This window comes from Pungitius pungitius, chromosome 4 (genome assembly GCF_949316345.1).
Source record: "Pungitius pungitius chromosome 4, fPunPun2.1, whole genome shotgun sequence".
Taxonomy (NCBI): domain Eukaryota; kingdom Metazoa; phylum Chordata; class Actinopteri; order Perciformes; family Gasterosteidae; genus Pungitius; species Pungitius pungitius.
The window spans coordinates 25,071,239-25,094,671 of record NC_084903.1 but is presented as its reverse complement, the minus strand read 5'-3'; the positions used below and the strand labels follow the sequence as shown (position 1 = coordinate 25,094,671).

At 46.5% G+C, this 23,433-nt stretch overlaps 1 protein-coding gene across 3 annotated transcripts in view; it reads right to left on the bottom strand.

Moving 5' to 3' along the window:
• The window catches only part of LOC119230055 (SH3 and multiple ankyrin repeat domains protein 2-like), an 85,234-nt gene that overhangs the window by 47,439 nt on the left and 14,362 nt on the right, over positions 1-23,433 (bottom strand). For all 3 annotated transcript variants that reach the window (XM_037491025.2, XM_037491044.2, XM_037491062.2), the window contains exons 2-9: positions 14,652-14,879; positions 11,884-12,087; positions 11,640-11,711; positions 7,433-7,541; positions 5,718-5,869; positions 5,008-5,175; positions 4,307-4,423; positions 472-549 (exon numbers count right to left, since the gene is read on the bottom strand). In XM_037491025.2, the coding sequence (XP_037346922.2) occupies positions 472-549; positions 4,307-4,423; positions 5,008-5,175; positions 5,718-5,869; positions 7,433-7,541; positions 11,640-11,711; positions 11,884-12,087; positions 14,652-14,855 (1,104 nt within the window). In that variant the 5' untranslated portion in view covers positions 14,856-14,879. The remainder of the gene's footprint in view (positions 1-471; positions 550-4,306; positions 4,424-5,007; positions 5,176-5,717; positions 5,870-7,432; positions 7,542-11,639; positions 11,712-11,883; positions 12,088-14,651; positions 14,880-23,433) is intronic.

The window sequence follows — 23,433 nt, the reverse complement described above, 5'->3', positions numbered from 1 at the left end:
ATAGTGGATGATGTAATATTTCTTTTCTAAAGGAAACCTGAGAGAAAACATTTTAAATTCTCTCTCATTTAAAGGCGGCTCCTTATTTCCTGAAGTTACTGAAACTCGTTTTCTTCACAGTTTTAATGTGAAAAGTTAAAAACGCTTCAGCAGGGTTTTCATGACTTTTAGGTGTGACTCAGAGTCTGAATCAAGAGATTATTGATGCCTTTACTTTGCCACAGTCCTGTGAATAATGATCAAGAAGCTCTCCTTCCTTGATGCTTCAGCAGACCACCTGAACGCCAATAAACATCGGCAACCCCCCCGTAGCTGCTGACCTCGGCCATTTTACACTGTTGCCATGGTAACAAATGAGATGAAGAAATTGTGCTGCTTCCAAATATGTTTTTTTTTCCCCCACGCTGAATGCTGAAATAGATCTACAGTCACATGCATGCAGAGCAGAAGACGGGCTCTGGTGTCCTCTACCTGAAATGGACTCTGGCTGTTGTAGTTCTTCACTTCTTTGTCGGCTCCGCGGACCAGAAGCACTCGGGCGCAGTTATCCTGAGGAGAGAAGGAAGAGTATGAAAGGAGGGCCGAGGAACCGTCCAGAACCTCAAATCCTCTCACTCTGCGGCCCGGCTCAGAAGTCAGAGGGAGCAGGAAGTGGTCGGATAAACATCCCAGCAGCGAACAGAGGGACAGAAAGTCCACGCTACCTACATGAGGTCCGCTAAGTGTGCATCTACCGCTCCACTCAGAGGACAGAGGGAGGAGAGAAGAACAGAGGAATGGAGAGTGCTGAGGGGTTTGGATCTACTGCACAAATCGCCCACTAAGTGCTCAACCACGCATGTACGGAGCACACACACACAATCACACAATCACACACACACACACACAAACACAAGAGAATATAAATACTTGAGAGTAAAAAAAAAATTTAAAAAGCTTCACGCAGATACTGAAAAAAAATGTACATCGACCAATGAAAAAAATATTCATCTTCCATGTGATTTCTGCACATCATGATGTGAGACACATTGATGATGTGAGACGCATTCATGGTGTGAGACACAATCATGGTGTGAGACACAATCATGATGTGAGACACATTGATGATGTGAGACACATTCATGGTGTGAGACGCAATTATGATGTGAGACACAATCATGGTGTGAGACACACTGATGGTGTGAGACACTATCATGGTGTGAGACACATTCATGGTGTGAGACACATTCATGGTGTGAGACACAATCATGGTGTGAGACACACTGATGGTGTGAGACACTATCATGATGTGAGACACAATCATGGTGTGAGACACATTCATGGTGTGAGACACTATCATGGTGTGAGACACATTCATGGTGTGAGACACATTCATGGTGTGAGACACATTCATGGTGTGAGACACTATCATGGTGTGAGACACATTCATGGTGTGAGACACTATCATGGTGTGAGACACATTCATGGTGTGAGACACAATCATGGTGTGAGACACACTGATGGTGTGAGACACTATCATGGTGTGAGACACAATCATGATGTGAGACACAATCATGGTGTGAGACACAATCATGGTGTGAGACACAATCATCGTGTGAGACACAATCATGATGTGAGACACAATCATGGTGTGAGACACAATCATGGTGTGAGACACTATCATGGTGTGAGACACAATCATGATGTGAGACACAATCATGGTGTGAGACACATTCATTGTGTGAGACACAACCATGGTGTGAGACACATTCATGGTGTGAGACACAATCATGGTGTGAGACACATTCATGGTGTGAGACACAATCATGATGTGAGACACAATCATGATGTGAGACACAATCATGGTGTGAGACACAATCATGATGTGAGACACACTGATGGTGTGAGACACTATCATGGCGTGAGACACAATCATGATGTGAGACACAATCATGGTGTGAGACACAATCATGGTGTGAGACACATTCATGTGTGGGACACAATCATGATGTGAGACACACTGATGGTGTGAGACACTATCATGATGTGAGACACAATCATGATGTGAGACACAATCATGGTGTGAGACACAATCATGATGTGAGACACACTGATGGTGTGAGACACTATCATGGCGTGAGACACAATCATGATGTGAGACACAATCATGGTGTGAGACACAATCATGGTGTGAGACACATTCATGTGTGGGACACAATCATGATGTGAGACACACTGATGGTGTGAGACACTATCATGATGTGAGACACAATCATGATGTGAGACACAATCATGATGTGGGACACTATCATGATGTGAGACACAATCATGATGTGGGACACAATCATGATGTGGGACACTATCATGATGTGAGACACAATCATGATGTGAGACACAATCATGATGTGGGACACTATCATGATGTGAGACACAATCATGATGTGAGACACTATCATGATGTGAGACACAATCATGGTGTGAGACACAATCATGATGTGAGACACAATCATGATGTGAGACACAATCATGGTGTGAGACACAATCATGATGTGAGACACACTGATGGTGTGAGACACTATCATGATGTGAGACACAATCATGGTGTGAGACACTATCATGATGTGAGACACAATCATGATGTGGGACACTATCATGATGTGAGACACAATCATGGTGTGAGACACAATCATGATGTGAGACACAATCATGATGTGAGACACAATCATGGTGTGAGACACAATCATGATGTGAGACACACTGATGGTGTGAGACACTATCATGGCGTGAGACACAATCATGATGTGAGACACAATCATGGTGTGAGACACAATCATGGTGTGAGAAACATTCATGTGTGAGACACATTCATGGTGTGAGACACAATCATGGTGTGAGACACATTCATGGTGTGAGACACAATCATGATGTGGGACACTATCATGATGTGAGACACAATCATGGCGTGAGACACAATCATGATGTGAGACACAATCATGGTGTGAGACACAATCATGGTGTGAGACACAATCATGATGTGAGACACAATCATGGTGTGAGACACAATCATGGTGTGAGACACATTCATGTGTGAGACACATTCATGGTGTGAGACACAATCATGGTGTGAGACACATTCATGGTGTGAGACACAATCATGATGTGAGACACAATCATGGTGTGAGACACAATCATGGTGTGAGACACATTCATGTGTGAGACACATTCATGGTGTGAGACACAATCATGGTGTGAGACACATTCATGGTGTGAGACACAATCATGATGTGAGACACACTGATGGTGTGAGACACTATCATGGCGTGAGACACAATCATGATGTGAGACACAATCATGGTGTGAGACACAATCATGGTGTGAGACACATTCATGTGTGGGACACAATCATGATGTGAGACACAATCATGATGTGGGACACTATCATGATGTGAGACACAATCATGATGTGAGACACAATCATGATGTGGGACACTATCATGATGTGAGACACAATCATGATGTGAGACACAATCATGATGTGGGACACTATCATGGTGTGAGACACAATCATGATGTGGGACACTATCATGGTGTGAGACACAATCATGATGTGAGACACACTGATGGTGTGAGACACTATCATGATGTGAGACACAATCATGATGTGGGACACATTCATGGTGTGAGACACACTTACACATGAGGGATGAAGGTCTGTGATGTTGCTCCTCGGGTTGCCGTGGAAACGCTGTCTCACATTCAGGGCATAAGTTGGTCATGTGAGGTTTTATTTGTCCGTCAATCGAGGGACGAAGAGAAGATGGCGTTTTTCGTGAAGTACAAATACAACGTTGGCCTGCCGTGAGTACACGCTCAGGATGTTTAGTGTACTTATACCAGGAACCGGTCTCCTAGGCAACCACGTTCCCACGAAACTAAAAATATGTTTCAAAGTTTCAAATCAAACGCTTCTAAAATATGTTCATGACATTTTTAGACAAGAATGTTTGACTAATATCAGAATTACATCGTCTTTATTTAACATAACTAAGTATTACATCGTCTTCATTTAACATAACTAAGTATTACATTATCTTTATTGAACAAAACCAGGTGTTAGGAAGTGTTTCCTGAGAAGAACGGTGTTTGTGTGAAGGACTCGTTGTGGATGATACGTTTCCATGAGATGAGTAAAGCATCGAATGCAGATGAAGAAAGTCCACAAACAGTGAGTTAGAAAAGCAATACTCACGAGGCTCTTTCCCCTCAACGTGTTTCACACACACACACACACACACACACACACACACACACACACACGGCCCCTCACCTGGTTGTACAGGGCACAGATGTGCAGGCCGGTGTTCCCCGAGGCGTTCTGAGCGCTCATATCTGCTCCGTAGAACAGCAGATGCTCCAAGTGCTGCACATTGCCATGACGGCAAGCCTGAGAACACACACACACACACATATGCACACACACACACACACACACACACACATATGCACACACACACAAACATTAGCAAAGCCTCTCTCGTATCGCGTTAGCTGCAGTGAGCGGCTTTCAGCACTAGATGTCAGCAGCTGAGAAGCCCGACTGATCCCGCCCCCAATGTGAGGGGTGTGTGTGTGTGTCTGTGTGTGTGTGTGTGTGTCTGTGTAAAGGGAAAGACATAGGGACAGAGAGGAGGAGAGACACACACAGTAGGTTCATATACGGAGACATCGTCAGCGATGGGAGGTCTCATCAATGGACCTATTCGGTCTCTCAGCCTGATGGGTCCTAAGGGGGTGTTGTGGGGGGTAAGAGGGGGGGGGCAGGAGGAAGAGACATCAACCATCTGATGAACCTGATGAGCCCTAACACACACACACACACACCACAGTGAGTGTGTGTGTGTTGTCACTGCTGCAGGGTGTCTTCATAGGTGGAACAGCTGCTGTGTGTCAGTGTCTATGTGTGCTTTGGTTTGCCCCCCCCCCCCCTCCCAGCACCAGCTTCTCCCAGTGTGTGTGTGTGTGTCTCACCTGGTGGACTTCGTGCCACCCGTTCTCGTCCTGGCAGCACACGGCGGCGTGCTGGCTCAGCAGCAGCTCGCAGCAGCCCGGGTCTCCGCCCACCAGCACGCTGTGGTACAGGGGGGTCAGCCCCCGGCTGTCCTTGTAGTCCGGAGACGCTCCCAGCTCCAGCAGCGTCTGGGGTGTGTGTGTGTGTGTGTGTGTGTGTGTGTGCAGGGTTAGGACAGAGGAGGACGTTTGAATTATCTCGTTGGGCGAGTCATCATATTTGTAGTTTCTAGAGGTTTGTAAATCATGTATAAGTTCATCTATTCAAAGGAAGGATACAATATTAATCATCTCACCTAAAGTCATGTTGATAAACTACTTAAAATATTCTAAAAACGAAGAAACCCATCACAACTCTCCTCCAATCAGAACCGAGCAGATTATTAAACATCTGACCTTGAGGTGACCTTGAGCTCCTAAACATGAACCACGTGACCTTGAGCTCTTAAACAGGGACCATGTGACCTTGAGCTGACCTTGAGCCCCTAAATAGGAACCATGTGACCTTGAGCCCCTAAACAATGAACCACGTGACCTTGAGTCCGACCTTGAGCCCCTAAACAGGAACCATGTGACCTTAAGCCCCTAAACAGGAACAATGTGATCTTGAGGTGACCTTGAGCCCCTAAACATTAACCACTTGACCTTGAGGTGACCTTGAGCTCCTTTACCGTGAGCGCCACCAGGTTCTTGGAGCGAGCAGCTTTGTGGAGGGCCGTCATGCCGTCTTTGGCTCTGAAGTCCAGGTGAGCTCCTCCGCTCTTCAGCACCTTGATCAGCTCCACCACGTCGTCCAGGTGGGCGGCGAAGGTCAGCGGACTCTCTGCAGAAGAAATGGACCAAGATATTGGTGTAGACACCTGTAACCGCACAGGTAAACCTGTGACTCTCCATAGCTCACTGCGTAGAGAAGTTGGCTTCAGGATGTTTTGACCCACGGGGTTTGAATCCCGATCGTTCCGACCTTTTTTTAAATATATTGTCTTGACTACATGTTTCCATACGTGGTTGTGATGTAGTGCTCACTCATACAATCGTGAACGCTGCAATGGATTTGTGATTCGCTTTGTAGATTTTCAGCAATATGTTTGTGAATGTGCTAGAAAGAAACTCTTCTAATCATTACGTTACACTGGGTATCTAAGTTAGTTAATGCAACTTTTGATATAGGAACACCAACTCCAAATATTTTACTATAATGAGCAATTATTGTGGAGATATCAGAGGAGGTCAGACAAAGTGAGAGAACGAGTCACAGCCTCAGAATAAACATGAATAAAAAGAAACACCTGCCCAAGTATTTTAAAAGCAGGTCAACAGGCTGCCCTCATTAATTAGAGTGATACAGACGAGGAGATAATTGGAAATGTCAATCAGCTCCTCTCAACACAGCACTGTTTCACCGCTTTGTTTTTAACTCACTTATTACTTTGATATTTGCAGGTCAGGTGACTCGTGCCTCTCCGTGGTGGTTGCATAATGTATCAAACAAATGTGTTTTTATATTGGCTGTTTCTTCATTGTTGAGGGGATGAAGCTGCACGATTAGCAGAGGAAATGAAACATTTGTTGTGCAGCAGAAGGATGAGAGATTAAAATGAAGCCGTGTGCAGACACGAGCAGCAGGAGGAAGAGTGCTTCCATTTTATTCTGCTAATCACGATGAAGAGGCCGGACAGCTGAGATCAAAAAGAGAGAGGCGGCGCTCCTCCTCAGCAATAAAGCTTTAATTTAACAATAAGTCTCCAAGCTTATTAAGACACCCTCAACTGTCCTCTTCATAACGCAGCAAACAAACATTAATATCCAAGAGCCAACCACTGAAAGGAGCTTTGGATCCCTCTTCTCTTCTGATATCTGGACACTTTGAATGAAGGACAACGAGCAGATTCCTCTCCTTCAGAGACTCCTGCGTCGTTTGGGACGGTTTATCGAGTCACTACCTCGCTGCACGGCACGCACACCTTCCAACCACTGAACGCCGCTACGCTCAGCGATGGACCCAGTTGAAAGTTGTGTTTTTCTGGCAGTGCGATAAGTGGAGCCCAGTGATGGTGCTGCAAGGGAAACACATGACACCACCCACAGAGGGTCCAAAACAAGTGGACGTAGTCATGGGGACGTCAACCATGGAAAGGTGCACTGGTATGTTGGCCAGTGAACAGGAAGTGACCATATAAGGACTGAGGAGGACGTAGGGACCTGTCAATCAGCGAGTAGCCCCACCCTCTGATACCAGCGACATGCTGCGGTTCAACAAGGTGCCACCGGAGACCAGAGAGACAAGGTGTCTACATGCGTGGACCCTACATGGGACTTGCTCCGGCAAGCTGCTGTCTCCAGGCCTCTGGGTGTTGAGGTGTTTGTGGTCAGGCCTCTGTCTTACCACCGGTCTCCCCGTCATGGTAGTTGGGATCGAAGCCTCTCTCCAACAACTTCTGCACCTTGTCCACCTGGTTGTGCTGGATGAGGTCCATGAACTTCCTCAGGTTGGCCTGTGCAGGAAGAGATGGAGTCATTGCAGTGGGAAGAGAGAACAAACGGCGGTGGGTGTGAGAGAGAAAAACAGCAGGTTCAGAGCTGCAGAGCGACTGAAATAGAAGTGGAGACAGAGGAAGGGGTCGGAGGTCAAACACAACCGAGGGTGAACAGTGGAAGCGTTTAGGACTACAGCGTGGAACCGAGGGAGGGTTTCGGGGGGGGGGGGGGGGGGGCATTGTGGGGAGAGGGATGGTTTCTCCTCTGTGCTGCGCTCCTGTCGGCTTCCTCTCCAGGACGCAAGACAAAAATAGATAAGAGAGCAGCTCCCTGAAGGAGGCGAGAGAACGAGGAGCTAACGGTGAGATGGCAACGGGAAGCTATGCAAGAATAGGCAGAGGAAGAATGAAAGGGGGGGGGCAGGGTGTCCCAGATATGCAAATTAAAGTGCTTCAGCAAATACACTTTTTATTTAACGTGAATCACTGCACTCTCTCACGGATCGTTCACAGATGTTAACGTCCTCGACCAAAGAGGGAAAACAAGCAAAAACAAGCAAAAAAACAAACAAAACATGGGATCTGGGCTCCGTTCCTCGTACGGACTTAACGGAGTAAACCCCACCATCTTCAGGATGAGATGACGTAGATCCAAAGCAGGTTTGGCTAAATCACCATAGCAACACATCGAAAAACATCTGAGCTGCTGGATTAGTTCATCACTCTCTTCCTCATTGATGAAGGAGCGACATCAGCGAGATTCACGTTTCATAGGAGACATCACAAAGACCCGTTATGACATCATCGATGACGTCCTGGACGAGCGCCATCGATGATGTCTCATACTGTCTCACACACAGACTGTCCCACTCACTGTCCTACAGACTGTCTCATACTGTCTCACACACATACTGTCCCACTCACTGTCCTACAGACTGTCTCATACTGTCTCACACACATACTGTCTCACTCACTGTCCTACAGACTGTCTCACACACAGACTGTCTCACTCACTGTCCTACAGACTGTCTCATACTGTATCACACACAGACTGTCTCACTCACTGTCCCACAGACTGTCTCATACTGTCTCACACACAGACTGTCTCACTCACTTTCCTACAGACTGTCTCATACTGTCTCACACGCAGGCTGTCTCACTCACTGTCCTACAGACTGCCTCACTCACTGTCCCACAGACTGTCTCATACTGTCTCACACACAAACTGGCTCACTCACTGTCCCACACACAGACTATCTCACTCACTGTCCTACAGACTGTCTCACTCACTGTCCTACAGACTCTCTCACTCACTGTCCTACAGACTGTCTCATACTGTCTCACACACAGACTGTCTCACTCACTGTCCCACAGACTGTCTCATACTGTCTCACACACAGACTGTCTCACTCACTTTCCTACAGACTGTCTCATACTGTCTCACACGCAGGCTGTCTCACTCACTGTCCTACAGACTGCCTCACTCACTGTCCCACAGACTGTCTCATACTGTCTCACACACAAACTGGCTCACTCACTGTCCCACACACAGACTATCTCACTCACTGTCCTACAGACTGTCTCACTCACTGTCCTACAGACTCTCTCACTCACTGTCCTACAGACTGTCTCATACTGTCTCACACACAGACTGTCTCACTCACTGTCCCACAGACTGTCTCATACTGTCTCACACACAGACTGTCTCACTCACTGTCCTACAGACTGTCTCATACTATCTCACACACAGATTGTCTCACTCACTGTCCCACAGACTGTCTCATACTGTCTCACACACAGACTGTCTCACACACTGCCTCACTCACAGTCCCACAGACTGTCTCATACTGTCTCACACACAGACTGTCTCACACACTGTCTCACTCACTGTCCCACAGACTGTCTCATACTGTCTCACACACAGACTGTCTCACTCACTGTCCCACACACTGTCTCATACTGTCTCACACACAGACTGTCTCACTCACTGTCCCACAGACTGTCTCATACTGTCTCACACACAGACTGTCTCACTCACTGTCCTACAGACTGTCTCATACTATCTCACACACAGATTGTCTCACTCACTGTCCCACAGACTGTCTCATACTGTCTCACACACAGACTGTCTCACACACTGCCTCACTCACAGTCCCACAGACTGTCTCATACTGTCTCACACACAGACTGTCTCACTCACTGTCCTACAGACTGTCTCATACTATCTCACACACAGATTGTCTCACTCACTGTCCCACAGACTCATTATTCTCATTGGATGATTTCATGAAGCCTTCTGCCAGGAGGCGCATTTATAGAAATATACTCTGATTGATCAGAGTTATAAAGCATTTCAATTCATCCGACAGAAGAGATTCAAATACACATTTGATCATCTCCTGCTCGTCTTCCTTTAAGTTCCTTTGCTGTTGTACCGTTAAAAAATGCTTGTTTCTGTGATGGACTCTTCCTCCTTCTGATGTAGGACAATAATCCTGATGATTCTGGTTCAAACGACGGTTTGAGCGCTGATCCACCTTCGAGGAACCGAGAGCCTGATGTCAGCTTGATGTTAATTCAAGCTGGATAATGGGACATTCGATCGACTTAGATGAACCAGGTACGAGGAACAGGGCCCTGGAGACCATTAAACCCGAAGGTGCTCCCATTCATTGCAAAACACATCAAAACCCACATGATAATGAGGATGCCCCGGGTTAAAATTGAATGATTTCATTGAATTGTTATTTTAGTAGTAGTATTTTAGTAATTATTTTCATTCCATGATGTTGATTCAATAAATTGACGGACTACGCCCTCTTCTCTTCTAGCCTGTTATGGAAACATGCTGTAATAATGTTCAGGTCCTGTGAAACCAACAGTAAACTACGTTAGAAAGTCCATCATCTATTTACTCTGGCTTTATTAAAAACACATTATAATCTTTTTTATTTCTTAAAGAAATATTTGGTTATCCGAGTTCTCTGGTGGTTTTTTCAGAGGCACAATGAGGACAATCTGAGTTTGATATTAAACACGATGAGTCACTGCCGGCTCAATATCTGGAAATGTCAACGGTTCAAGTCCAAGGTCCCGTGTCATCATGAAATTGTTTTATTTATTGCAGCTCATTTGTCTCCTGGTGATTCACTCTCTGGAGTATGGTGTCTGTCTCTCGAGGAGAGGGAGAGACAGACTGAGAGAGGCTGGAGACCGATTGGCCGTCTCAGTGTGAGCTTCAGCCAACCACAGAGCAGCAGCCGGCTCGACGAGGCCGAAATCGCCCCAACGCATCGACTCTACGTGGTAATTCAAACGTCTGGAATGGCGTTATCGTCTGTCTCGTTCCTCCCGTCTCTCAACAATCGGAGCAGCTGTCAGAATGTTTCCTGCTGCCAGAGACACTCACGCTCTGGCCGCTCCGCAGGATGTCATCTAGCCCGAGACGGAGAGCGAGGGACAGAGACGGACAAAGGGACAAAGAGAGCGAGGGATAGAGACAGAGAAGGATAGAGACAGAGAGAGGGACAAAGAGACCGAGAGAACGAGGGACAGGGACAGGGACAGAGACGGAGCGCCGGCTGTTGGCTCTGGCGTGGCTCCTTCACAGCGGCATCATCAGATCCTGATCCCCCCCCCCCCCCCACAGCCCCCCATCACAGAGGAACGAATCCAGGGGGACAGACATTCTGCTGCCTGAGAAGGTGCTGAAAGAACCACGCAGTCCGTGGGCTTCATTTCTTTTTGGTGACACCTTCTGGCGGGAGGCGGCCTGACTTCCTGGAGGCGGCGGACATCTTTTTTTTCTGGAGTGTCTCGACCCGTTGGGACCAGCTCTCCACGAGATGTTTCCCACTTCTTCTCTCTATCTGATGAATGAAGCCTCTGTTTGCTGCCCTGCTCTTAGAGGAAGCAAACAATGATTCGATCAAATCACTTTGATAATCGTCCCCACAGCACGGGGGGGGCTTGCTATTGGTTTGGGTCTCGGCGTGTTGGTTTTGCTCGATGTGCAGGACTGGTTTCTGCTTCTAGCCAACGCTCTCATCCATGAGCCTTTCAAAGGCCCAGACACGGCGGACGCTAAGTGGGTCGCTCCTATCTGCTGAGCGGTACCTTTGTGTGCAGCTTGGCGATCTGCTTCTCGTCCACGTCGGGCTGCTTGTAGACTCGGCTCTTGTAGCGGAACTGTGGAGTGAAATAGGAATGATTAGAAGGATTCACATGTCCTGATAACCTTTCCGCTCTCTTCATGAAGCGACTTTGGCCTCAGGCCTCAGCTCTAGTTCGGTGAGATTCACATGGGATCGTGTCATTGTAGCATATCACGGTTTACGTGGCAGCCATACTCAGGGTTTACCTCCAGAGACGGGACGCCCTTGCTGATTGGCTGCGGGTACTCTCGGAGGACGCGCTCTTCATCCAGGAACCTGCCGTCCCTCCCGTCGCTGGCCGGCTGGAAAAGCCCGTAGTTGAGCACGTCTTTCAGGCTCGGGTTCAGCGTGCACAAGATCCGCTGCTTGGCGACCCAGACGGTCGCATCCGGGTTGAACCGCAAGCATTTCTGTTTGGATGAAGAGGGGGGGGGGGGCATGAACATGTGACCAGACGAGCGCCCCCTGTCATTCAGTAAATGAAATATTCATCTTCCACGTGGTGAAGCAGACTTTTGATGGACGGAGGCCCCGCTGAACGCCAATAGTTGAGTCTTTAATACTCAGACACGGCGCTGTGTGATTGTGAGGATTGTAACTGACACGACTCCAGTGAATTAAGAAGCTCACACAATGGCGGGTCTGCTGCCCGCTGGGAACCGGGGGGATTACGTGGCGCGGCGCCGCGGCGTCCGGGGAGGAGGGGGTGTTTGAGGCGTCTGCGATAAAGGCTGAAGGGATGAGCAGGACCCATAATCCTCTCGACTGGCGAGGGAGGGGATGAGGGGAAGGACGAGATGAAGATGAAGGGTTGAAGGTACAGAAGCAGATGTCTGGCGGCTGTTTGGACCGGTTTGGACCGGTTTGGATCAACTCAAAACAATATGAAGGAAGTTCACTTCGCTGCACCTTCGTCATCATCACAGAAAGAGTACCGTTTGTTTTTTGTTACAAAATAAAAGCATAAGTCCTTTGTGAAACTAATAAAACTCAACGAGAAATAGTCAGACTGAAGGGTTGAGTTCACGTTGTTGTACATATTAAAACATGAAATATTGACGATAGAGAGCAGTTCTGCTTTCGGAGGATTGAGGGGAATTGGTGGTATTTTTACAGAGAGATAGAAAGCCGACTTATGATGGTTTCACATCTTCAGCTGGAGGAACATCTAAAGAGGAACAGGAGTGTGACGACGTGACACGTTGTGTAGACACAATGTGCTGCTGGTTCACAGAATCCAGACGACAAACATTTGAGCCAAACTGTGATTCTGAAAGAGGTTCAGAGAAGTGAAAATGCTGCTGGTAGTTTAGCTTAGCTTAGCCGATGCTAACGCCCTCACCTCAGAAGACCAAACTAAAGGAGGGATGAGGAGAAATACAGAGAACCCAACAAGGTCAAAAACGTTTTTCAAACCATGGGCTCATTTAAAGCTTTTGGAGAAGTCCAATCTGTGAATGCCGGGCTCTCCATCTGTGTGAAGGAGCTGTGTCCCGATGGAGGAGCTATTGGAACGAATGGGAGGGAGAACAACTCACTTTGAAGACTGTTCACATGGCAAAGACTCATAAAAGCACGTGCACCACCTTCCTCTGGTCTGTAGTGAGGAGAGAGGGCCGTGTCCCTCAGGAAATATAATACACACTTTGCATCCTCTTTGTTTCATTTGTCCTCATGTATAAATATATATATATAATAAATAAACAATGGTATTTATAACATATATGTCTGCCGTACTTTTCTTTCACATTTCAGCATCAGGACAGCTGTCTGCGTTTATGCTAAGCTACGCTAATCACCTCCAGACTCCGTTTAAGGTTCGCAGGTAAAATGTGTTTGATTAACATCAACTACGAGGCAATGAGGTGTGAATTGTTCACACTTCATAAGCTTCTCAGTGCTCCATAAAGTACGGCTCCGAGCTGAAGATGGAATCACATCACATGCACGTTTGAATTCATTGGAATTATTCAACCGAGTCTGATTTCCAAGTGGCCTGTGGGACTCAATCATGTGAGGAGGTGGCACCACGAGGCGCTGTGGTGGATGTGAAATCAGCAGCACTAGTGCATCCATGTGACACACACACAGACACACACACACCTCTGCAGAAGGCTGAAGTTACAGCTAATTACAGCAAAGGGTTTGAGTTCACTCTGAGGGTCAGTGGGGGGGGGGGGGGGGCGTTTCCTACCTGGTCTCATTACGGGAGGCTGTTAATGTAACGCACAACATGTAGTCAAATCCATGCCAACTCCATCAGATGGGGGTCACATAAAAGGTAAACCCTTCAGGGGGGGGGAGCTGCGTGGTCGATGGGTCACACTCTCTGTGAATGAGGCGTGTGATGCGGGGGCAGCAGATGAAACATGAATAAAACATGTTAACGTTCTCCTTAAAGCGTGTCCACATGTATCAGGATGAGGGATCAGCGCCGTGGAGCCCAGAGACCAAAGTGTCCTCATCTGTCCTCTTCATTGGCTGCTTCCCCATCCGAGCGAACCCCCTCCCCCACGTCTACACATCAACGTTAACAACCCCCCCCCCCTCGTTGTTCAGGGACGAGGACGCCTCGAGAATGCTGGTCACATGCAGGCATGCTCTCTGATTGGCTGAGAGTGAAGCGTGCTGTTTGGACACGTGAAAGGTTATCGTCTCTTCAGCATCTTTACGATGCACCGTGACGTTTGATGGGTGATGAGCGACCTTCATCTTCAGCTCTTTTCTGACACGTTACACGCATGTTTTCATGTTTCCATCCATCAGTGTGTCTCAACAAAAGGTCTGGGTCTGTTAGACTAATGATGACGAACAGTTGTGTACATGCAGGAATGAAATGAAAGGGTGAGGACCTTTGACACCCCCCCCCCCCCACACTTCTCTAAAACACACCCGAACCTGAACGCAGCCCCAGAGGGCCGTGCTCATTGGTCAGTAGTCACAGCGTGCTTCATATTTGGACTCCGTCCCTCACCGTCTGCTGCAGGTCGGGGACGAGGACCCGGACGACCAGCGAGTTGGTGTGTATGTCGTCCATGCGGGCGGGGGGGGGCTCGGCGGTGGCCCTTATGGTCTCGTAGATGGTCTCTTCGTGGGAGCTGTCGGAGGCGCAGTCGTCGGAGTAGTCGGAGACGCTCTGGGCCATCTCATCCTCGCTGGAGGTGGGGCTCCGGGGCATAGCCGGCGGGCCCGGCGGATTCAGCTGATCGACAGAGAGAGGGGGAAGAGGGGGGGGGGTCAAAGGTCAGGAAGTCCTAAGCATCTTCAGGAAATATCAGCACACCCGTTGGTGTTGATAGGGACACGTTGTTTTCTCCACAGATGGCTTCATGCTGTCTCCTCATCACAACAACACGTCTCCCTGCTGAAACACACCAAACTCACTGTTTATTTTTGCTCATTTCAGTTTGACCTCCTGAGGACCAACGTTCTCTTCCAATCAGCATGTGGCCAATTACAAACCCATTCTGGTACTACAGTGTGTGTGTGTGTGTGTGTGTGTGCATACACTGAAAGTGCTAATAGTGGGCTGATAAAAAAAATCTTTACATACTCCATTGACATCTTGGAATCATTTGAGTTACGTTTTCCCTTGAGCATATACGAACATGCTGATATGGATCTGGTATCCATGGCAACCTCAGCAGCCACTGAGAAGCTTCAGATCCACATGATTATTGGAGCATTAAATAGTTCTTAACAGAATTCTTCTGGTGTGATTCATGTATGCTGTTTTATTTCTGCTCCATTATAATCACACCCTGAAATAAAAAAGAACTGAAAAGAGTCAGTTTGTTATTTCTGAGTCTTTCTGAATAAGATGTATCAGGTAGAATATAAGTCTTCTGTTGTTTTGAATGAAGTAATCCTATCGAGTCATTAGGAATACGTTCTTTACTCCAAACCACTACGTCTCCATACATGGACGGAGAGGGGGATTTGTGCCTTTGTCTCGCTCAGAGAGGAAAACACCCATCTTTATGATATCGAGTTTTTGTTCTCTTAGTGATGATTGTTCCTTTTTTTTTGGATCCCTTTTTGTGTGGATTGCTTTATTCTTTTTGGATTCCTCTTCTTATGGAAGGTGGACAATACATTTTCTTTGTTATGCTTTGCTTACATTTTTGTGTGTAAATATATGAACATTTAAACTGAATCTTGGACTGTGTGTTGTGCTTTGTTGGGTTTATTCTTGTGACTGTTTAATGGGTTGAGGGTTTACATTTTATATCTACGCGCTTGTGTGTTTTTGGACTGAGATCCCAAAAATAAAAATACAACTTAGCCTTAGTTTCTGACGAAGGTATCTTAGATGTCAGGAGAGAGACCTGGCTGGCACCCCACATGAAATAAACAAAACCAAACGCATCAAAACGGATCTCGACAAACTGTCACACACACACACACACACACACACACACACACACACACACACACTCTGAAGGCCTCACACCTGGAAGCCCGACGTGGCAAATAACGACAAATCAAAGATGCAAAGATTCCCTCTTGTCACACGATGTGGTAACTGTCACCTGATTAGCATGCTAATTAATTCAACAGCAATTCTCCCTCAAACACTAGAGAGACATGAGGACTCGTTAAGTGGAAAATCATACAATTAGAATTTAAAAAGCATGTCTTGAGATTAGGCCCCCAAACAGATTTCTATTTGTTTTTTCTGCTCATTAAGGAAGCCAACAATGAATCATTGAACTAGTTACTCTAGAACTTTATTCAAACTTTTATTTTAAGAATAAGAAAAACCTAAAGAGTTAATAACTGAAGATGTTACACAAAAACAAATAAAAGCCAGAGCGGACAAGGTCTTAGTAGAGACCTGTCAATCAGCGTTAGGCCCCGCCCTGAAGCATCCCCTCTTTATGGTCTGTTTGACTCTAAATGGACCGTCATTCACTAAATGAACATCATGCTGCATTGAAGGGGGACCAGAGGAGTCGCCCCCTGGTGGTCACTACATAGAAGTATATTTTGTTCTCATAGACTTCTATGGGAGCAGAGGAGTCGCCCCCTGGTGGTCACTACATAGAAGTATATTTTGTTCTAATAGACTTCTATGGGACCAGAGGAGTCGCCCCCTGGTGGTCACTACATAGAAGTATATTTTGTTCTAATAGACTTCTATGGGACCAGAGGAGTCGCCCCCTGGTGGTCACTACATAGAAGTAGATTTTGTTATCATAGACTTCTATGGGACCAGATGAGTCGCCCCCTGGTGGTCACTACATAGAAGTATATTTTGTTCTCATAGACTTCTATGGGAGCAGAGGGGTCGCCCCCTGGTGGTCACTACATAGAAGTAGATTTTGTTCTCATAGACTTCTATGGGAGCAGAGGAGTCGCCCCCTGTGGGTCACTATGTGAATGGAGCTTTAGGTCACTGATGGAACTTTTCGGGACGTGGAGGTTGCTGAGAAGAGCTGGTCCAGCTGAAGGGTCAGTCCAGCCTTAGTGAGCCTGAGCTGAAGGCTCACTTTGGCCTTAATGAGGAGGGTAAATGATGGATGTAACCTTCGCCATGCACCACTTCTACCATCTGCTACAGTTGAGCCTCATTAGCTTGGCTCTGCAGCAGCAAGCCGCGACATCCAGTCGGGTTCCTTCAAATGTGTGAAAAACTGTCACATCAGCGCAACTTCAGCGGGGGATCTTTCTCTGGGTGCTTCTGTGAAAACAAAGGTGTGATTGCGTGAAGGTGTGTGTGAGACCGAGAGAGGGGGGGGGGGGAGGAGGAGAGGTTGTCGGTGTTTTTCTTCACCTTCCGGACACACACAGCGGATCCATTGTAACGAGGCCCTTTTTTCATTATTTAGTGGTGTAATTGAAGAGATGAAAATAGTTTGTGAAACACTCTTTAGCTGCCTCAGAGACCTCAGTGATGGACAACGACTGTTACTCTTGGCTTGAGTTGTGCTTGTGCAGAATGAGGAGGGTAAAGGTCAGCGAGGCCGAACACCTGGAAAGCTCGTTAGCGCTTCCAAGCCATCAGAGCAGAATGAAGGGATGTTTTAATGCCTCTGTCAACAAAACACAGTAACGAGTTCACACATGTTGGCACCAAATAGTTTATTCCCTCCCATCCCAGAGCCTCAGGAACACAGAGGCAATGTGTGTATACATGAAATGGACATATTGTCTTTTTCAGAGTAAGGGCGGTAAACTGAACATGACACAGAGGAACGAGGGCAGCCATGTGACAGCCCTAAAGCCTGCAGAGATCCCAGGCTGTTAGCTCCATTTACCACAAACTCTCCTCCTCTATTATTAATCACCGAGTCAAACACACTTCTGGGCCTTGAAGTCTGGACCTCGTCGGCTTCACTTAACGTGGATGTAACTTTAATGAGACTTCACCTGTCAACGTGCCGACGTGTCAAGGACTAAAAGCTCCAGAAGAACTGCTTCACACGCAGCAAACATCACGACTGAATGCCAGTCGTCAGACACGGTGACATCTATTGGTCACTATTTGTTTTAGTGTAGTGGATGCTAACAGCTGGCATAGTTTGCGATAGATAGGAATATATAAAAGTATAGCGTTACTGAAACCTGCAGCGAGATAACAGATATATGATTGGTAGTAAGAAGAGAAAAAAACCTGAATTCTGCAGCAACAATCCTGTAAAACCGGACCTCGGCGTCACATTGAGACGTGTGAGCTTCTTTAAATGTGCACCAGCTGCTTCCATCTGCTGCTAATGACACCATTACTACTGTAGTGCAGTCTACTGCATCCACTACAGCTGTTATTAGTACATCATCACTGCTCATCATGTCTGGGGCTGGGCACCTTGTTATAAATACCACGATCCCAAAGTACTACGATCCCAAAGTACTACGATCGCAAAGTGCCAGGATCCCAAAGTACTACAATCCCAAAGTACCACAATCCCAAAGTACTACGATCGCAAAGTACTACGATCCCAAAGTGCTACGATCCCAAAGTACCACGATCCCAAAGTACTACGATCGCAAAGTGCCAGGATCCCAAAGTACTACAATCCCAAAGTACCACAATCCCAAAGTACTACAATCGCAAAGTACTACGATCCCAAAGTGCTACGATCCCAAAGTACCACAATCCCAAAGTACTACGATCGCAGTGCTACGATCCCAAAGTACCACAATCCCAAAGTACTACGATCGCAAAGTACTACGATCCCAAAGTGCCACGATCCCAAAGTACCACAATCCCAAAGTACTACGATCGCAAAGTACTACGATCCCAAAGTACTACGATCCCAAAGTGCCACGATCCCAAAGTACCACAATCCCAAAGTACTACGATCGCAAAGTACTACGATCGCAAAGTACCACGATCCCAAAGTGCCACGATCCCAAAGTACCACGATCCCAAAGTACTACGATCTCAAAGTACCACAATCCCAAAGTACTACGATCGCAAAGTACTACGATCCCAAAGTACTACGATCCCAAAGTGCCACGATCCCAAAGTACCACGATCCCAAAGTGCCACGATCCCAAAGTACCACGATCCCAAAGTACTACGATCCCAAAGTACTACGATCGCAAAGTACCACGATCCCAAAGTACTACGATCGCAAAGTGCCACGATCGCAAAGTACTACGATCCCAAAGTGCCACGATCCCAAAGTACCACGATCCCAAAGTACTACGATCCCAAAGTACCACAATCCCAAAGTACCACAATCCCAAAGTACTACGATTGCAAAGTACTACGATCCCAAAGTACTACGATCCCAAAGTGCAGATGCCATGAATCTAATGTACAACATGTGTTTTATTCTGGCTTCACAAACTGACACCTCTCTATATATATATAGATATACTGTATACTGTATATATATATATATCTATAGATATATATATATATCTATAGATATATAGATATATATTCACGAGTATAAACTGTAGATCTCAAAGGTAGTTTTTTTTCACTTCTCTGGACCAAAGATGAAAAATTCCATCAAACCACTATGAAGATGATTCTCTAAGTACCAACATTATCTTTACAAATCATTGATATATTCTAGCTGCGGTCAGCACTCTTTATGAATATTAATGAATATCAAAACACGATAACGGAGTAAAGTACACAAAGTGACGCTAGAGGTCAACAGCTGAATGAATTCCGTGTAGATTCAAAGAGACACAGATGTTCATTCAGGATGCAGCGGGTCAAGAGGGACGTGAAGGTTGTCTCTGCAGGAGAAGAAACAAACTTACATTGAATCATCGCTTTCATTTGTAAACTTGGTTTGAGTGACAGGGAGGATTTCAGTGTAAATTGGTATTTTGACTTCATGCAGAAATGAATGAATAATTGTGGGTCTTTTATTGTTGGTCCTTTAAAAAGGAGAAGGTTGCATTCCTGTCCCCTCCGTCCCCTCAACGCTTGGGTGTCCTCTCGTTGTAAAGGTTGCCTCTGCAGCCTTTTAACCCTTTCACAGCGAGGGGGGGGGGGGGGGGGGTTGCCATAGCAACGGATGTTGTAAGCAGAGGAGCTGAGTTATCTCATCCGGAAAAGAAAAAAAAGAAACTGCTTCCCGGGACGTCTTCAGTGAGTCGGAGACGCAGCGTCTCAGGACGGTTTCCACGGCGACGGCTGAGTAACAAGGAGCTCTTTAAAAAACAAGTCGCAGGTCCTCCATCGCTCGCCAGGGAACCTACTCACTCTTTTTGCTTTGCATTGTGGGTTTTGTGTCTCACTTCTGCCGAAGTTGGCTTTTAAAAGTGTGAAAGAATTCATGATGAGAAGAATACAACAGAACGGTGTGAATAAAACACTTAAGTATTCAAAAATATATGTTTTCAGTGTTTATCGGTTCATAAAGGTGTTTTCCTGCCGCGTTGTTTCTCCTTTTGTGTTTGCTAAGAAGGTTTCTGATAAAAGCACCAGGTTTGTCAATATTTAAGTCCCAACTTCTTTTAGCTTAAGATATAGAAATATCCACCTGTGTATACGTACTTTCTTTAGATTCAGTTTGATGGTTCGGATGTGGAACAAGTCCTCACTTTATTAGATGGACATTTGGTTTAATTAAGTTTACATGAATGTGCTTCTTTGCGTTCTTTCTTTTGAGGTTTCTCATCTTAAGCCATGTGTTCCCAGTGGTTTGATCCCCTAAAACCAACTTTATGAGTCTCTACTAGAGGTTGATAATCCTAGTTATAATAATAATAATTGTGTTGCTTTTGATTTCCTCTGACATCGTGGAGAAGGACAGTAAATGAAATGACTATTTTATTATCCTCTATCAGCCTCCATTGTTTAGAGGTACAATGCGCACTGATCAGCCTTCTGATTTGACAGGATGAGACGCAGAATGAAGCCTGGAGACACTAACTATACAGACCCATGTGCTCCGCCTTAATGAGGACGTTTTAATAAGACGGACACGTGAAGATTGATCACTTTGTGTCAGACTGGGAGCAATAAACACGGCGCTTATTAAAAGCTCGACACCACAAACGTCCCATTTTGTCCCTCGACTCATAAAGAATCCACTTTATAGCGAGTCCAAAGAAGACTTAATGGAGGAGACGCAATCAGGCCCCTTGTGTTGAAGAACGGGGCTCCTCATGTGACCAGCGTCCTCTTTTGTGGTCAGCTGACCTCACAAACCGAGGAATGTACACACACACACACACATCATCTGCCACCTGCAGCTTTGATTGATGGAGTCACTCTTTTGCCTCCTCAGACCAACGAGAGAAACCACATGGTTGGTCCAATGTTTAAGTGTCTCAAGAGGGCGCAGCGGCTCACCCCCCCGACCTGAGGAGCAGTCGCCAGAAAGACATCTACGACACGTCTATGATTCAGAGTGAAAGTGTCAGCACAAGACCCCGATCATTTCACTCCACCGTTACTTTGTCACATGTAAAGTTGTGTTTGGAGGCAGCACACACGTGAACCGTTGTATTTTTAGATGGCTTCCCTGAGCTCTGAGGAAAGTCCACGTTCACTCCGCCCATCTGAGGGACGGCTCCCAAGAATCAACCCGCTCGACTGAGGTGGAAACGCTCTGCTGCTGGATGAGTTCAGATCTCACACCAAACCTCCCGAAGAGCTTCACTTCCATAAACGCCACCAAATATCACCCACCACACCTTGATGTAGGGTTTATGTAGAGCTCATGTGCCAATGACCTCCTTCACAATAACGTGTACACCAGGAGTTTCATGTGAAGATAGAAGGTCATTTGATGAGACTCTGCATGTACAGTGTACATGCACACTGTATATGTACACTGTACATGTACAGTGTACATGTATAGTGTACATGTATAGTGTACATGTACAGTGTATATATGCATATATGTTCATCCGTCTGCCCTGAGGCTTCAGGGCTTCGTTTTCGGTCTTCTGAATATAAAAAAACCCACACAGATGGTCCACTGCTTTACAAAAAAACAACACACTTGTGTGTGAGCGCTCCGTGTGCACATTTGTGAATATGAGCAAGAGAAGAGAAAAGGAAATGAGCATACTCTTCACTTCCCAGGGAATAATTGCTGTGTCGGCTGGGGAGCGAGTGCCCGTGTTACATGGTACTCCATCCAGGTCAGAAACTGAGGAACTGCGAACTAGCACAGAGGCTGCAGAGACTCCTGAAAAGGCTCCAGCTTCCAGTGTGCGTCCTTCTCAGGGATTCATTGACGCCTACTTTCCATCCAGATGTAAAGGAGCAGGAAGGTCAAATAACATCTAGAACTGGGTTTGCATTTGAGTCAAAACAGGTTCAAAGAAGAAGTGGCTTATTTGGCTTCCAGTTGTCCACAGCCATGTTTCTACAGAGCCACCTCGGCTCCTCTAGTCTGCCATGCAGCGACGCCTCCTTCCTCTAAACAGCCTGACATCACAAAGCAGGACCTGTTTGTGTCTGTGGAGTCGAGTCCACGCTGCAGAGGAGGCTTCCTACCTGCAGTCCCTGGAAGGCTGTGGACTCTGCCGCCTTCACAGAGTGAAAATCACCTTCTTCTGCTCGCACATGGAGACCCCAAAGACCCGCCGACGTGTCATTGGGTCCCCGCGGCTAACGGTTAGCGGCCGCTAATGCTGCGTCGTGTTCTTGCGATGACGGTTCAGGTCCGTGAGCATCGCCATGAAGCAGCGTCACCGCCCTCCATCACTGGAATACTGGAGAAGAAGCTAAATGCAGCTAAAGGTTTAATGGAATGCTTTTAACTGCACACCGTTCTTCTGTGTGGAGCCTGGTGGAGGGAAAGAAATCCCTCGAGCCCTGGAAACAGCCTGTGTCTCCACCTACCTCCACCTGCCATTACCCATCTCCATCCACCTCCACCTCTCCACCTCTGGTTACCTTCACTAGCCCTCTTACTCCAGCTGACAGTCACCTGTCGTGTTGATTTTGACGTCTTTCTGCAGCTGGCGATTAGCTGGTTAGCTGATTAGCATCTCTAAATCCCTTCCTAAGAGCTGCTCATTATAACTCATTATTATGCATTATTATGTGTAACGTCAGCCAGCTGAAGGCTATTGATTGTTATTTTTATCTCATTCTTTCATTTGTATTATTACCATCATTGTGAAAGAATATTACCTTTGAGTTTCGAAAGCAATATGAAATAAAATAGTTATTTACAGACGAGTTTAATTTACAGACCTGTTAATAATAACCATCACTGCGCTTCATTTGTAGAGCTTTAAAACAATAGAAGCTCTCTCTTTATCTCTCTCTCTCTCTCTCTCTTTATCTTTATCTCTCTCTCTCCCTGTCGAGCTGCATCTCT